We start from the raw sequence: 15,200 nt of genomic DNA, 5'->3' as shown, positions 1-15,200 counted from the left end.
AGGATCTGGCGCTATAACTTTTTTTCTTCTTCTGTTTCAAGTAAACACTCCTCCCCGCCCTCCCCTCTCTCCCTCCACCCCACCTCCCTCTCTTTCAATCCCGCTCATGTGTTTCTATTTAAGGGCTGCAGTGCAGACGAATATGATTGGCATCTACAGCCCCCTTTTGACTTTCAGCTCAAGCCTTTAGAGTGGAGAAGGAGCTGAGACGCCAAGGGGAGAGCTGTTTTTCTTTTGGTTTACTGGGGGGATGGCTCAGCTGTGGATTTATGCTGCTTCTGCCCAGGATTTTTCTCTCTGAATGGGAGCAAGGATTGTGGAAACCATGTTGGGAAGAGGTTTATTTTCAGAATCCATCATGAAACTTTGCAACTAAATCACTATATTTTCGGCTCCTTTTCAAAAAATATATATATTTTTTTTCCTCCCCTTTTTCTTCTTCTTCTCTCCAATGTCCCTCTGTGCTGCTGGGTTGTGGGCCAGAGGAGGCTACTTCTATATGGCCAGCCATTTGGGGATATGCTGCGAGCCAAGGTTGTTTGCTGATTCGCTTGGCTCTGGTGACAACTTGGCCTGTCGTGACTCGGATGGACGGAGGTCGCTCTCGAGGAGCCATGGCTGGAAGCTGGCTTACAGCTTGCTTTTTCCCTTCCCCAGGTGCTGATGCTAGCTCTGAACCCATGATCCTGGAACAATATGTGGTGGTGTCCAACTATGAGAAGCAGGAGAACTCTGAGATCAGCCTCCAGGCTGGAGAGGTCGTGGATGTCATAGAGAAAAACGAAAGCGGTAAGACAACTTTGTTGCTCGTCCTTCTTCCAATAGTCAGGCTTTTTCCATGTGTTCCCGTTCTTTCAGTTTCTTCACCACTGCTCGTAGCCGTACGTTAGCTCCATCTGGTACAGTTACTATGTCTGGCTGAGGATGTTGAAGTTTCTCAATGTTGATTTGGGCTGGGGGCCAAATGTTGCCTTCTACTGTAAGAATGTTTCATGGGTTTTGTGTGTTAATTAGCCGAAGTACACTAGTGGAAAATGAAGGTGAAGGAGAGAAGGGTCTGCAGCTAATGAAGCTGATGTATAGTAGATGATCTAGTTGCCCTGCTGTCTCTTTGAGTCTCCGTCAGCATTTCCATTACTAACTCCCCTTTTTGGAGGATTTATAGGATGAGTGTTTAAAAATTGCTCGGGATGAAACTTGGCTTGACAGCTTAGCCTGTGGCCCAGAGCTCAGTAGGGAGGGAAGGGAATGTGCGTAGATAAATGCATGGCCGTGCACGACTTCCAAAACTTCTTGCAGAAGCGTTAATTGGGGAATTTAGAGGCAAGGAGGCAGAGCCTGTAATGTAAAAGTAAGAAGAAATCCCTTCTTCTGCCATCCGTGCAATAACCAGCTTGTACTTGGAAAATGAGATTCCTGGCAAGTGTTTGTATGGATGTCTTTTGTGTGCTTTAACTCTTGGATGCCTGCTAGCTTCGAGTCAGCCTAAACAAATGTATGAGACTGTGTACATGGTGGGGCAGGTTAGCAGCTGGTTTAAATAACTGCCTGTCTTCAGCAGCTCCCCTCCTCCCTCCAGCGCTCCTTGTGCATTAATCCAGAGCAGTTGTCCAGGGCTATTCTCCAGCCCACTCGTGACTTGTGTGTCCTCATCCAGAGGAGCTGCTGGCATTTGGAGTGATGCTTGCAAAGCTCGTGCTGTGGGAGCTCCGCACGCAGGCTCTCCTGGCCGGCTGGCTCCAGAGCGCGCTGGCAGGGGAACCGGGACACCCTGGTCAGGGGCTTAAGTCTGTTTCTCAGAGCTCTGAGTCAGTTTGCCCACAATGATGATCATGCGTTGTATTTATGTATTTCTTTTTCTTTAATGGAGTGGTAATTTCTCTGCTGTATGAAAGCCTAACGCTGGCTTGGCTGTGTGAAGCAGTTGCTGGCCACTGACTTACTGTGGTGTCCAAAGGGATAGTGTGTGGGAATGCGCTCACTCGGGTGAACAGAAATGCCTGTCCTCCTGATACTGACTGTATCACTTGCAAAACTAGTAAAGACCACAATGCTAATTTGCCCCACTTCAAAGCTCTCACTGTGATTCAAAGGGAAAAAAAAGTCTCAATTTCTTCAACTCTCGGGACTAATGGACAAGCCTCCTCCCTTCAGAGTCTGAGGCCTTCTCGTTGTCAATAGTGGGTGTTACTGCTGTCAGAACAAGCCTGGTTATTGTGGCAACTTGCATTCGTATCCATGATATCCCTGGTTTTGATAATGGCTTATGGTACCAAGGGAGTTGGGTTGTTAAATAACGCAAGAAGCGTCTCTGAATTTCAAATTACAGTTCCCTTGTGTTTTGTTTCAATGTGGCCTCTCTGCCTTGCACAGTTCACACTGTATTGTACTGAGCCACATGGTATGTGGAGATGCAAGAGGATTTAATTTTACGTAGTGGGCCCAGAAATGTGACTCTAAGGAAACATCCTTGAACTGAATGAGACCATATTCTGATGCTTAGCACTTAGACCTCGTGATGTTCGTATAAGTAAGAAGAGATACGAAGCACTGGGATCAGTGATCATGCCTGTAAGAGAAAACATGGCACCAGTCAGTGAGGTACAAAGCATCACTTGCTTTGGATGCTTCTTTGAACTCTTCTGGCAAGGAAATAATATTTTAGTTTCTCCATGAACAGGACTCCAAACATACACTCTAACTCTCCACTGGGTGAGGGATACCACAGGAATGACTTCAATACTTTGAATTCTTGTCAACTGAAACTGGAAATGGCATGTAATGAAACTAGCTGAAGTTTTCTGAAGTCTAGGCTTTTTAAGGTTGCAACTTCGTTTGAATGTGAAATGTGTTTAGTGTAGGCAAGCATGTCTAGAATATGTGGTTATAACTTCTAAGAACATGGGGATGCTCTTTTTTTTAAAGAACATAGGATCATTTGCACTATGCATGTGGGTGGTAATTCGCTTTACTGTACGGTTGTACTGTCTTCAAAAGTATTGTGAAACTAGAGCTGTGATTGTATAAATTAAGCTCGTTCTCCTCCCATACCCAGAAAGCAGCGATGAAGCATGGTGTTAAATATGGCACTGCAGCAGGAACAGTGTCAGCAATGAACTTTTGCTACCTGTAACTCCTCAGGACAGGAGGGAGGAAAGAGTGACTAGATAGCTTGTTAGCTACAGTCCCATTGGACTGAGCAGTGTGCTTTGAATGCGGTGATGGTTCTGCTGGGCAGATGTTGCAAATTTCCTTGTGTGTATACCTGCAAATACGGGGTTTTGGAGGAGGTTTTGCTTGTTTTTCAATATGTACTTTAGGAAAGCCAAATGGAATAGCAAATAGGCATGGCTGACTGCTTGGTTTTCTTTTTAAAATGCCTTGCTTGGATAGAGTTGCATGTTGATGCCTAGGGATGTGTTAATAGTTCGTTTTCCAGAGAGGGAGAAACCTTAGGTTGGTTCTTTTGCACAACTTTGTAGGGAAGAAACAACTTGGCTTTACTGGCCAGATGGCCCTTACACAGTGATGTTCAGAAGCTGTTTCCAAACAGCGGTGCCTCTTTCGTGTCCTACTGAGGGTTTTCTTCTGAATGCTTCTAGGGCCTGAGCTAATTACCATCTCCCAGTTTGCCTCCAAACTGTGCATCTCCCTAGAAGGATTTACACCATTCTTTCCTAGGTTGATGTATCAGGTAGAAGCCAGGTGGGGGATAAAAACCTTCCAGTGTATCGTATATTGAATTCTTACCTGTTTATTATCCATTAGGTTAGCTTCATGTTAAGTGTGTTAGATTTACCACGTAGCATTATTCAGTGTTATTTTTGCCACATAGGCGATGGGATTTGAGGCATCTTGTGGTCAGACCTATTTGAAACAGAGTTGTAAGAAATTGTCTTCACTACTGAGCCAATGGGAGCTGTGACGTGGACATCATTTCAAGTAGAAACTTCTGTTTGATATTAGGACTTTAAAAGCAAGGTCAGTGTAGCATGTGTGGTGAATAAATCCTGAAACCTTTCATCTCTGTTATGAAGCCCATGGGTCACTGTAACCTGACTGTTGCTGCGATTGCCATGGAAGCAAATCTTGCTGGACTGGAAGAAGTCTGTAGGACTTCAGTGCTTCAGAACAAATTACTCAGTTACGTACCAGCTCTCAGTCTTTGAATCATATTTTCTGGAAAAAAAGAAATCTTGGCTCAACAAAAGTTGTCTTTCAGACCTTCCTCTGAATTCCGGTTGCACGAGTGAAAGGTGTGCTGATATTATCATTTGTTCTTTAACTCAGTTGGGGAGGGAAAAACTCTATGTAGCAATGGTCACAAATGCATCAAGATTGAAGTGAAGGTTTACATTCCCTCCAGCTGGTGTCTGGGAGCAGGCTGCAGTTGAAGGGCTGTGTCTGACGGGTTTGTTTAAATGTGCTGTGTAGCCAACCTGCACCGGCCAGCTCTATCTAAACATCTCTGTGCAGCTTTGGGATAGCAATGTAAATAACTGACTCGAGTGTTGTCTGTCAAGTGCATTTGCTTCTCTTACACCTTAACTAGAAAAGCCTCGTGGAATGATCTGAAGACATGTATTTGTGCTGCAGCAGTGAAATGTGACTTTAAAGCAGGAATCTGATGCAGATTTCTTTGAGGTAGAAGGGGGAGGGACTCGGCTCGAGCAGCTCCCTCCTTGCCAAGTTCTGTGTGGATGTGGCTTGAAACGGTCAAATTATAAACTGTGGCAGCAGTGTTTGCAATGGAAAACCTGACAGACAGGGAAGCATAAACACATTCCGAGCACCTCTGCTGCTTGGCTGCGTGGTGGGATGGGGCTCTTCCCTCACGGCCCCTGTGAGCTGCTTCTGTGGTAGGGGAATAGAGGGATGGCTCTTGAGTGGGGCTGAGCGGGACGCCGCTGTTTCCTTTGCAATTACATAACTGCAGACAGATTTCCAATATTATGTTACTACGTGTAAAACAAAGCTATTGCAGCTAGTGTAGCTTCCTGAGGAATTAGAGGGCCCTTTGGGAAGGGAGGCCAGGACGTGGGGCATGGCAGTGGAGTGTCGCCATGAGGAAGGCCTCTGCTTGTTAGGGTGCCCTGATTTTGAGGTCCCTACTGTCAGATCTCTCTTCCATGCTTACTTTCCCAATTAGCATTAATTTTTAGTCCTATTCATTACAGTCTTGGTTTCTTAATTCTGTAATGACAACTTCCTGTCTCACATCTGCTTTCTGCTGCTTCACCTCTTTCTCTAGGATGTTACCATCTTCATGCTCCCTCCTTTGTACGTGACAGGAGCATGGCAGGAGTGTGTAATGGTAGCAAATGTCTCTGAGGGTTAGATTTATCTTGCAAAGTTGGCCAAAGTCCAGAACGCTTCTGTTTATTCTAACAGATAAGTGATACTTTGGCAGTTCCCTAGGCTCCTAATGTTAATGGAGCTCTACACCAAATCGCAAATACAATTACTGTTTACTTATGAAATGTCAATAGCTGAGCATCCACCAGTTGGAAGCGTTGCCAGACATGGTATACTTAATTGCCAGCATCGTGCTATATTTCAGGTGCAATTGTGCATGCTGGCTTTCCCTGGAAACTTGCATCTTTCTTACAAAGCATTTCAAGGGAGCATCGTCCAGCAGACGTGACTCATATCTTGATTTCTATTTGTACGTCTAGCCCTGACCTGCTCTTTGCTCTGAGAAGACTAATTCTTTGTATTTCTATTTCTTCCCTGCATGGCTGTGTATTTGAATTGCAAACTTTGAAAGAGGCCATGGTTGTGATACAAAAAGTAAATACTGCCTAGTATAATGGGCCATCCTTGAGCTGTGCCTGGAATTTTAGGAGAAGAAACAAACACTTAGGTCAAATACCTTTCCTCTAGCACTGGTGGTTTCATCCAAGGAGACAGGTTTAGGTAAGCAGCCAATGCTAAATGCTTAGAACAGCCTGTGTGACTGCTCATCTGTGCAGCAGTGTTCATAAGTATCTAATGAATGGAGCTGAATTTGAGGAAAGATCATCCCAAATTCTTTTTCTGAGAAGTAAGAGCTGTCCTCAGGCTGCAACAGTGACAGCCAGCATCCTATTCTGAGCTCACTGCTGCCTTACTGTGTTCCCTGCCTTTCTGCAGGGAGCCCTGCAGCAAGGGATACTTGATCCACGTATGAATCAGTTCCTGTCTTGCCATGGTTTTCTGCCCAGCATATGTACTAAGGCAGTGTATGTACTAAGGCAGACAAACACAGGCCGTCTGAGGAGGCAGGGTGGGTGATGAGGAATGTTTGGCTAGAAGTTACTGGAAAGTTGTTTAATATCCTAAGAAACAGTCTTTGTAGAAGTTTTTCCTCCAAACAAGGACAATGCTGGCAAAGCATAGATGCTTTTCTCCTTCAGATGCTTGCAGTTCCATGGCTGGAGAAAGGCTTCTCCATGCTGGCAGAGTTTCAGAGCCCTCTGTGTTAAGGGTAGCGATGCTTGATTGTGAGCACTTGCTTGTCTCAATTGCAGCAGTGTCTTCGACTCTTGTCTCCAGGCTTTTTGGAGTTGGTGATCAAGGCTGGTTGTTCTCATGTTTTGTTTTGCAGCAGTATAAGCAAAGCAAATTCTGTTGGTGTGTCTGGTGGGATTTATTTTAAGCTTTAGCTGTCTGGAAGCTGGCGTCTGTGGAGGCAGCTGGGATGCCTTGTTTTAAACTAGTCAATGGAAAAGGGGTCATTGGGGTCAACGGAGTATTGGTAAGATGAACTGGAACGTTTAAACTAATCCAGGCTCTGTGCTGACTCCAGATGAAGCCTGAGACAAGCCTAGAGCAGAGATAGAAGTGGATGGGATGATTTGCTGTAGCCAAGTCATCACTGGGGGTCAGTCCTTTTTGGGAACAGAGTGACCGACCAACCCTGCAAAACAGACACTCCCTCTTCCAGTGACCTGTTTGCAAAATGTTGAATGGATGGAGAGAACTCAACACTCACACCAGAAACAGCCAGGTCAGCAGGAGATGAGGAGGAGCCCTTCTTCCTCTGCTTTTGCCCCTGGGAGCACAAGGGTGGGGTGACACTATGTAATGACTTTAGCAGCTGTACTAAGCTGGAAGCAGCCCTTGACAGCCTACCCTGACCTCTGGTGATTTTGTTTTGTAAGCATATTCTAATCCCTTCTTTCTTGCCTTTATTCTTTTTTTTCGTTTTTTTTGTTCGTTGTTTTGTTTTTTGTTGTTTTGTTTTGTTTTGTTTTTGCCTAAACTAATTGCGTTTTTAAATGCATCTCTGCAAGGGTAAAGAAGCAGTGTCTGCTTTCTTTTTCTGACTGTTAAACTTGCAGTCAAAGGATCTGGATATGGCTGAAGCACCCTTATTCAGGCTTTGAGAATTTAGCTTGGATTTACTGTATTCACAAAGAGAGCATGCAGCAGTGCTTCTGATGCGGTTGCTGCTGAGCTGTGGTTCGGGGCTGCCCTGTACACGTGCTCTGATAAGTTATTTGAGGTTAATGTTTCTAAACCTGCCTATTGCTTGAGCACCACAGTACCAACATCTCAGCTAAGGTTGCTCTATAAAATTCTTGAATTATGAATGTGTTGTAATATTCATGCTGCTATCTTGTGGTGTCTGAGTACTTTTCTTCTGCTCTACTTAGTAACTTACACGGCAAGCATTATGTGTTTCTGTGTTCAGGACTTGGAAGGAAATTCGCCAAGCTGGAACCAAAGCAGGGCTGTTAATGTTCTGGTTTCATAGGTATCTTCCCTCACTGTTGAAAATGAGATTTTCCTCCATTGCTGCCTCTGAAATGCATGTGTTTTGGGGGGCTCTGCAAAGGAATTGAGTGGGCTTCTGCTTTTCTGCTCAAAATACTTGTTCGGCCCTGTGGCAAGGAGAGGTCGTCCTTTTAATTGTACTATGATGTTTCATTTTTACTGGGAAGCCATTCTGCATTTCACAGACACTGTTGCTTAGTTTGTGCAGCTCTGAATTGCAGTGTGTGCTTGCTCTTCCTTCTTGATGACAAACTCACCTGGAACGTTTGAAATATGGCTGTGCGGTAACTCTGTGCCTTTTGCAATGCCCAACTGCTTAAGCTTTCCTGGAACACCTCCAGATGGCTCTGGAGATCTGCTAGTAGGGATGTTTTGTTTGATGGGATGGAGGAATTGATGGGCAGCTTGCTGTTTGGGTCCTACTTGATTTGGGAGCAGCTCAATGTTATACTTAAGTGAGCTTCAGTGCATTTGTAAGTAATGCTAATGTTAACTAGTAGTACTGCTTCCTCAGGTCTGTCATAGAAACTTTTGATGTTGTAAGGGGCTCATGACTGTTTTTCAGGCACTGCTGTCCTATTTGATTTCTCCTGTAGAGAGAAACAGCTACGATTAACATGAGGTGTCATGAGGTTGTACTACTATAAAGCACTCTCCTCTTGAATTGAGCTTCACATCCTATCTATGTAGAATTTGCTTTCAAATTGCCTTTTCTGGTACTTCTCTCCAGATGGAGACACACCAAAAAATGAACTTTCAATCTGAAGTCACCCTTGTAGCATATATTTTCCTGAAATGCCTTGGGCTTTATTCTCATGTTTTTGTCCAGTTCCCATTGCTTCTCTTAACCTTGGGCAACAGATATTCTGGCAGGGCTAACTTAGTTATGCATCTTTTTCTTCTTTACTTAGCCATCTTAAGTCCAACCACTTCAACATCTATGCTCATTTGCCTTTTCTTTAGCTGGTGTCACATCTCTGGGGGACAGTTCTTCTCCAACCCCACCCCACCCCCCCAAACTTCTTTCAGTTAAGGGTTATTGCTGTAAATAGGAAGTCTTCAGCTTTATTAAATATGCATCTACTGATCTGGGGTTCTTCCATCTGCTGTCTTCTAAGCATCCTGTTGAAGTAAATGGGTTCCCTTTTAAACTTCCCTCCATTTCACTTGATGCAGAACAAAATACTACTGGTTTACAGTTGTATGGTTCTCTAATTTCTCTAGGGAGTGGATTTCCCCTACTTGAAAAACCCAGCAGGTCAACCCCACTTGCAGGGGCATAGTCTTCATGCAGGCAGGCTTGAAAGGGGTCCCACAAGGTTGCCAGGCCAGTGAGTACGAACACTCCTCTTGTTCCCACAGAACTTTGAGGGTAGTTTGAAGGGAAGGGGGAAGTCAGTGTCAGCCCTCACAGAGATTGTTCTTGTCTGCAGCTGCCCTGACTTCCCCATATTCCAGGGGATGAGATCCTTAAGACTCTATCTGGGAGCAGAGAGGGAACATGTCTGTCTGGACTTCACATTTGGTAGGTGTGGACATGAAATATGTGTCAGCACTTCTGAGGCTGCCCTGATGATCTACTCTGGGAGAAGATGGGAAATGATTAATGAAAACATAGACTTGATACTTTATTTCTTTACAAAGGCAATTTAGCTTTGGAGGAATTGAGCACGTCTCTCAGTGTGGAGAAGCCAATACCAAAAGCAAAGCTACCTTTAAGTCTGCGGTGCAACGCAGCCAGGAACTCCTGAGCAGTAGACTCTCTCTCCCAGACCTCTGAAAACTTCAGTTCTGAAATTTCAAACTGCTTACAACTTCACTCCTTTTTCCCTTCTCATCTAATCCTGCTGCACTGAGCCTTTATACTCAGGCAGAATAGTTAAAGCTGTTCTGTTTCCACTGCATACCCTGTTTGGAGCCCAGGATGGCAGGCTGAGAAGGAAAAAATTTTACACACCATCCCTGGTTGGAGCCTTTATTCATTACCTCCTCTGTTTGTGCAGTCACTGCCAGTTTTGGGACCCTGAAACCTGCCCCGAGAAAACGTTTCCAAGGAAAATCTGCTTTTCATATTAGAATACATACACTTTCTAATGATTGGGTTTCCTATATCAGCCAAATAGGTCACAAGCTCAGCGTTGCTGCAAGGAACTACCTGGGGCCAAGAAGATACAGGGCTGTTATGGAGATCCTCTCATCAGTCCCATAGTTGCCTTGTGGTCTTAAAAACATATATATGTGTGTATGTATATGTTAAAACAATATATATATATGTTTTAGGTCTTTGTAACATCAGGGTTTCTGAAGAAAGAGAGTCACAGTGAATAAGCTCCCAAAATGCTCAACTTAATAGATAGGGACTGACGTTTTCTGCCCTTTGCTCTAGTTAATCAAGAGAGCAATTATACACAAAGGCTTTGGCTCTTGCGGTGACTTTCAAGCCTGTTTTTTTTCCAAAGTAAGCAAAAGACTGATAGTGCATTTTTATTGTGTCAGATGAGGACGAGATTAATAAAGGATGGAGTAGATTTTTTCCCTAAGCTGAACAGCAAATAAGCAGTTCTAATAATACTTTGGCAGTAAAATGGAAGCTGTAATCATTAGCAGACGCGTTTCAGTTACAACCAGTAACATAACTCCTTACTTTTGGTTTTCATGTTAAGAAGAGTTCAGCTTCCCTGCAGACCAATTTTTTGTCCATCTTCAGATTAAGCAAAATCTATAAAAGCAATTGCCTTGCTTTGGAGTTTCAGAATGCAGTCAGATTTAGGGGGGTGGCTTGAAAGAGGGGCAAATGTCTTCCCTTCTGCCCCTCAGGCAAAGGACATCAGACTTTCCAGCATTCTTGATGGAGACTAATTATTTTTTGGTAGAAAGATGTTGGCTCACGGCTGGATTAACTGAAGTAGTTCTGGAAGACGCAGGGGATGAGAGGGGCTCTCTGGGATCTCTGTTTTACTGGCTGGCTTCTCTTTACTATTTTTATTGGCAGGTTTGTTTTTTTGTATCTTGATACTGTGTGACTTCATCTGAAAGTTTCACATGCAATGGGACATCACTTTATTATTTCAAATGAAACTGAACTGCAGTTATATTGGCAACATAGTTGAACTTCAGCTGGGTAATAATGCCAAGTATTTTCCAGACTGTGCTTGAATCCACTTCTGCTTCTCCCCACAATGCAAACGTGTGCTGGAGAGACCCAGCCTCTTGCTCTTGAAAGTTGTTTTAATTCTGTTTGCAGAATCACCTCCTGCTGCTCTTTTCCTCTCGTGTTGTGTTTCACACACACCCTTTCTGGTAAGCAGCACATGGGATGGGCTTTAATGAAAGCATATTTTGCAGCAGCTGGAGGGGCAAGGCAGTTCTGGCTGCACTCACACTACAGACCTAGCTTTGCTCCTGTGTGACACAGCTGCCATGTGTTTGCTGAAGAATCCTGGGCTGGTTTGGTACTTGGATCAAAGAGAAAATAAGCTGCTGCATTTTCATGATTAGCAGCAACTTACTAGCTGGCCTGACACTGACAGGCACATGTACTGTCTGACAAGTGTAAGCAAACACCTTCATGAATTGATGCTCAAGTCTTGAGGCATTGTGCTGGCTCTGGAATGATGAACCTAAGCGCAGATGAAATCTGTCCTCCTTAAAGGACAATGCATCTAAAGAATTCTAGCTGCATACAAAACAAAATACTAAATTGGAATAGCATATATCACTGTGTCCTGAAACACTGTGGGACACAATGAGGGTGACAGCAGGGTGAGTCTCCATGCAGAAGTGAGCCTGGATCTGGAAGAGTAGCATTTAATATCACACCTGAATCATGGGCTTGAACTACTTAGTTCCTAAGTAGCATTTTAGTCTCCCACGTGGCCTTTTGTGTAGCATCTGTATGTTCAGGGAGGCTTTTGTGTTAGCTGAGCATATCTGCAGATTCAGGGTAGATAAAAATGAAATATCATTGACCACTTGAAACCATAGGTTCAAACTCATGGCCATCATCTTCAGTGCCCTGGAAGTCACTTTGAAGTCTGGATTTGAGTACATGCAGGGTGAAGGCTGCATGAGCTGACTTGAAAGAGTGAAGGTGAAATTCTCTCTTTTAGATGCAGAAATTGTCTGTCTGAAAACAGCATCAGAAACTTGAGAGGCAGTTTGTTTGATCTTTTCTCTTACTCTTGTCTAAAATTCTTGCCCTTACCAAGAAGGAAACCATGCAGATCATGAAGAACCAAAATTACAGGATGGCTGCATGTTCAAGATGTTATTGCAAATGATTCTTCTTTCATGTAGACCTTTCTTAACCAAAACCTCTTTGAACAAAAGTAGAATGACCAGAAACGGTCACTTCTGTCACCAGGAAAATGGGATAACTGAGCCTTACAGAAGATGCTATTTGCTCCTCCTGAGCACAGCAAGTAGAGTTGGTTCCTGAACCAGCTACAAATTAAATTATAAACTTAGTAATTCCAGACATCTTTGGTGTATTTTATGAGCAGACTATGCACTTCCTGGGCTTTTAGCCTATTTTAAAATAAGAAATGAGCGTCTGGAGGTTGGTATGTGAACCCTTACCGTCAGCTGAAAACTGGGAAGTTAAGCCCCTCTTTCTGAAAAGTATCAGGGTTTGAGAGCTAGCCACATGAAAGGGTGTCTCCAAGGATTCTCCCTTGCAAACAGTCCTAAGTAGAAACCACCACCCGACAGTGAGGTTGCTGTCTTCAGAATGTGCATGTGGAAAATTGCGGACTGGACAGTCCTGGGGATGGTTGGTGAGTTCCTTACTGTCACTGGTTTAAATTTGGTTCACGTTAACAGGAATTGTTTGCTGGTATTTTAAAGAAGTTGATACTGGTTTCAGGGAAATTTCCATTATAGATGAGATGTAGCTACCCTTCACATTGCTGTAATGGAGGCCAGCATCAAGGCCTCCTTGCGTCTTGCACTTGAGTGGCACGAGGGCCTTTTTTCCATTCATTACGCATGGAGACCGAATGCCTGGTCATGCACATGTGTGTTTTAAGGGCAGTGCAGCATCAAAAATAGAAATAGTCACTGGGCCAGACCCATCCACACCTCTAATTGAAGGCTGTGGGCTTCCAGGTGAGCTGCTCTTGCTTCTGTAAACCAACATCAGGTCTTTGAATTTGTAATGCCAACTGCTTCAGCTAACTAGTAATTCTTTTCCTATATCCCCAGATCTTTCCTCTTCTATTTATTTCTTCTTTGCCTGTTGTTTAACCAGACTCATGAGTAGCCAGACTGGCCCCAAGCAAATTTGGTAGAAAATTTGGTAGAAATTTATTAAGCACAGGAGGGGAGGCCAGCATGCACAGCTGAGTGTGGATGGGGATTAGTGACCTCTTGTTCCTTTCCTCCTGCACCTTTTGCAGGGAGTACTTCATGGTAAATGCTTTTTGATCCTTTTTGAACAGCAAAAGCCTCTGTTAATTTTCTCCTGTCAAGATGTTTTGACCTGAGGAAAATGTAATACAGCGCATTCCTCAGTTAAGAAAACAGAAATCCCATGTTTCAACAAGACTGATGTTTTACCTTAATCAACCTTAACAGTGTGATGATGCTGAGGCCCTTTTCTGTGGCTTTCCAAGCTGTGCCTTCATCAGGTTTTGGTGGATGGACCAAAATTGCACATTTAAGGCAGAGCTCTGAAGTCAGACCATCCATTGGTACTTAACGTTTTTCTTGCAAGTGAGTTGGCAGGGAATAGCTTAGAATGCTGTAGTTGAGCACTGAGCTAGACTGGTAAAAGCTATCACTTAAGAAAGCGGATTTCACAACTGTAGTCATTCAGCTGGAGCCATGATGGAGTTCAGAACTGCTTATCTTTGATTTCTGAAGCTGAACAGTAACTCTTTCTGGGAGAAGGTTGGCTTGTAAAGGCTGGAAACAGTAAACTTCCACCAAATTCTTGGCTATGGACAGTACTTTCCATTGGTGATACGAAAGATAGCCATAAAAAGAATGACTGAAGAGAGAGCCAGAGGTGGTACAGATAATGATATGAATAAATATAGATGCTTTTATTTCCGTGGTGCATACTCTTCAACGTATCTGTAGCCTCAGCAATGTCCAGTCTTGTAACAAATCACTTGTCTCTGGGGACTAGTGTATCTTTGGGAACAACTTGCTGTTTTGACTTTCTTCTGAGGTTTTTAAAGCGGGATAGAAAGGAGTGATTCATTGCATAAGCTGTACTGTTAATGAAGCTGATGAGCAGTGTGTGGCCTGTGTCTCTGGAAATGTGCATTATTTATGGGAGGTACATTCTGAAAGGTGAGAGACCTTTAAAATTGCTCAGATGTATCTCTCATGCACCCTTTTCTCTTCTAGTTAGTTTTTGCCACCCCTGCTCTACAGTAACTATGCTAACTTCTATTATGGGCACCAGAGTGGAGTCTTTTAATTCCTTGTTTTTTTCATCCAATTTTCTCTGCATTTGTTGGTGCTTCACATTCTGGGAAGTCAACATTGAGGTAACAGTTGACTGAGATTTGTAAAATTGTCTTAGTGAATGGTGTGAATAGCAGCATTGCACAGGTCGACAAATTGTTTCTGATCATCCCAATTCTCACAACTGGGTACCCAACTAAGGTTGGTGTTTGTGTGCTCATTTCCACTAGACCAGGTTTTCCCAAACTCCGTCTATCTAGCCTTGAACACTTCAAGGTATGTGACAAGCTTCTGTGTTTTTGCTGGATGTGTACAACATCATAATCTTCCCTGAAGTGAGAGAGCTGTGCCTCCTGTCACCAGCTTGTGACAGGCTATTGCATTGGTATGGCACGTAGGACCACAAGCTGTGTGATTCAAAACCAGTGGGCACAGGACTGGCTCTGTTCAGTGACAGCTCATGAAATTCATAATGCAGCAGTAGCCAGGAAGCTTCTGAGTGTGTAGGAGGTTGACTGCTGTTACGCAGCTCTCCTGTTTTATTTCTCTGCTATCTGAGGCTGGAGGACTTGGAAGTGGGTGCTGGCAGAAACAGCTTTTTTCACAAGACTCTTACTTGGAGAACTGAAGTCACGTTGTGAAGTCTAAATCTGTAGTGGAATTTGTTGGTGTTGATTTAAGAGGCCCAAGAACGATGCCAGAAGTTCTTTTTTAAAAATAAAATTGTAAGGTGTTGACTAGTCAAGAAATGCTGAGACACCAGTGGAGTTTTTGAACAAGTGCTTTCAATTTGTATTTGGATGTTTGTCTGTCCTCTTCTCCTTCAAAGCCATTGGTATCTTGTTGGTGGAACTTTGCCTAGAGATGTTCAGAAATCACCATTTGAAAGACAGTACAAGGCTGCTGGGGCAGAGGACTTCAGGGTGTGATCGACTATAGGCTGAAGAACAGGCAGCAGTGAGAACTTGCCATTTCTGCTTGAAGCTGGTTTCTGAATAGGTGGCAGAGTATCTGGAAAATCCAAGTGG

General features: G+C 43.7%; 1 protein-coding gene across 12 annotated transcripts in view; it reads left to right on the top strand.

The window, feature by feature from the left end:
* SH3PXD2A (SH3 and PX domains 2A) overlaps positions 1-15,200 on the top strand; it is a 234,666-nt gene that overhangs the window by 167,205 nt on the left and 52,261 nt on the right. For all 12 annotated transcript variants that reach the window (XR_001467193.4, XR_001467191.4, XR_001467192.4 and 9 more), the window contains one exon: positions 658-789. Coding sequence is in view for 9 of the 12 variants with exons in the window: in XM_004942262.5 (XP_004942319.1) it covers positions 658-789 (132 nt within the window). In the remaining 3 variants the exon portion in view is untranslated. The remainder of the gene's footprint in view (positions 1-657; positions 790-15,200) is intronic.

Source organism: Gallus gallus, chromosome 6 (assembly GCF_016699485.2).
Source record: "Gallus gallus isolate bGalGal1 chromosome 6, bGalGal1.mat.broiler.GRCg7b, whole genome shotgun sequence".
Lineage (NCBI taxonomy): Eukaryota > Metazoa > Chordata > Aves > Galliformes > Phasianidae > Gallus > Gallus gallus.
Note: the sequence above shows the minus strand (reverse complement) of the source record. Positions and strands in the feature narration are given on the sequence as shown.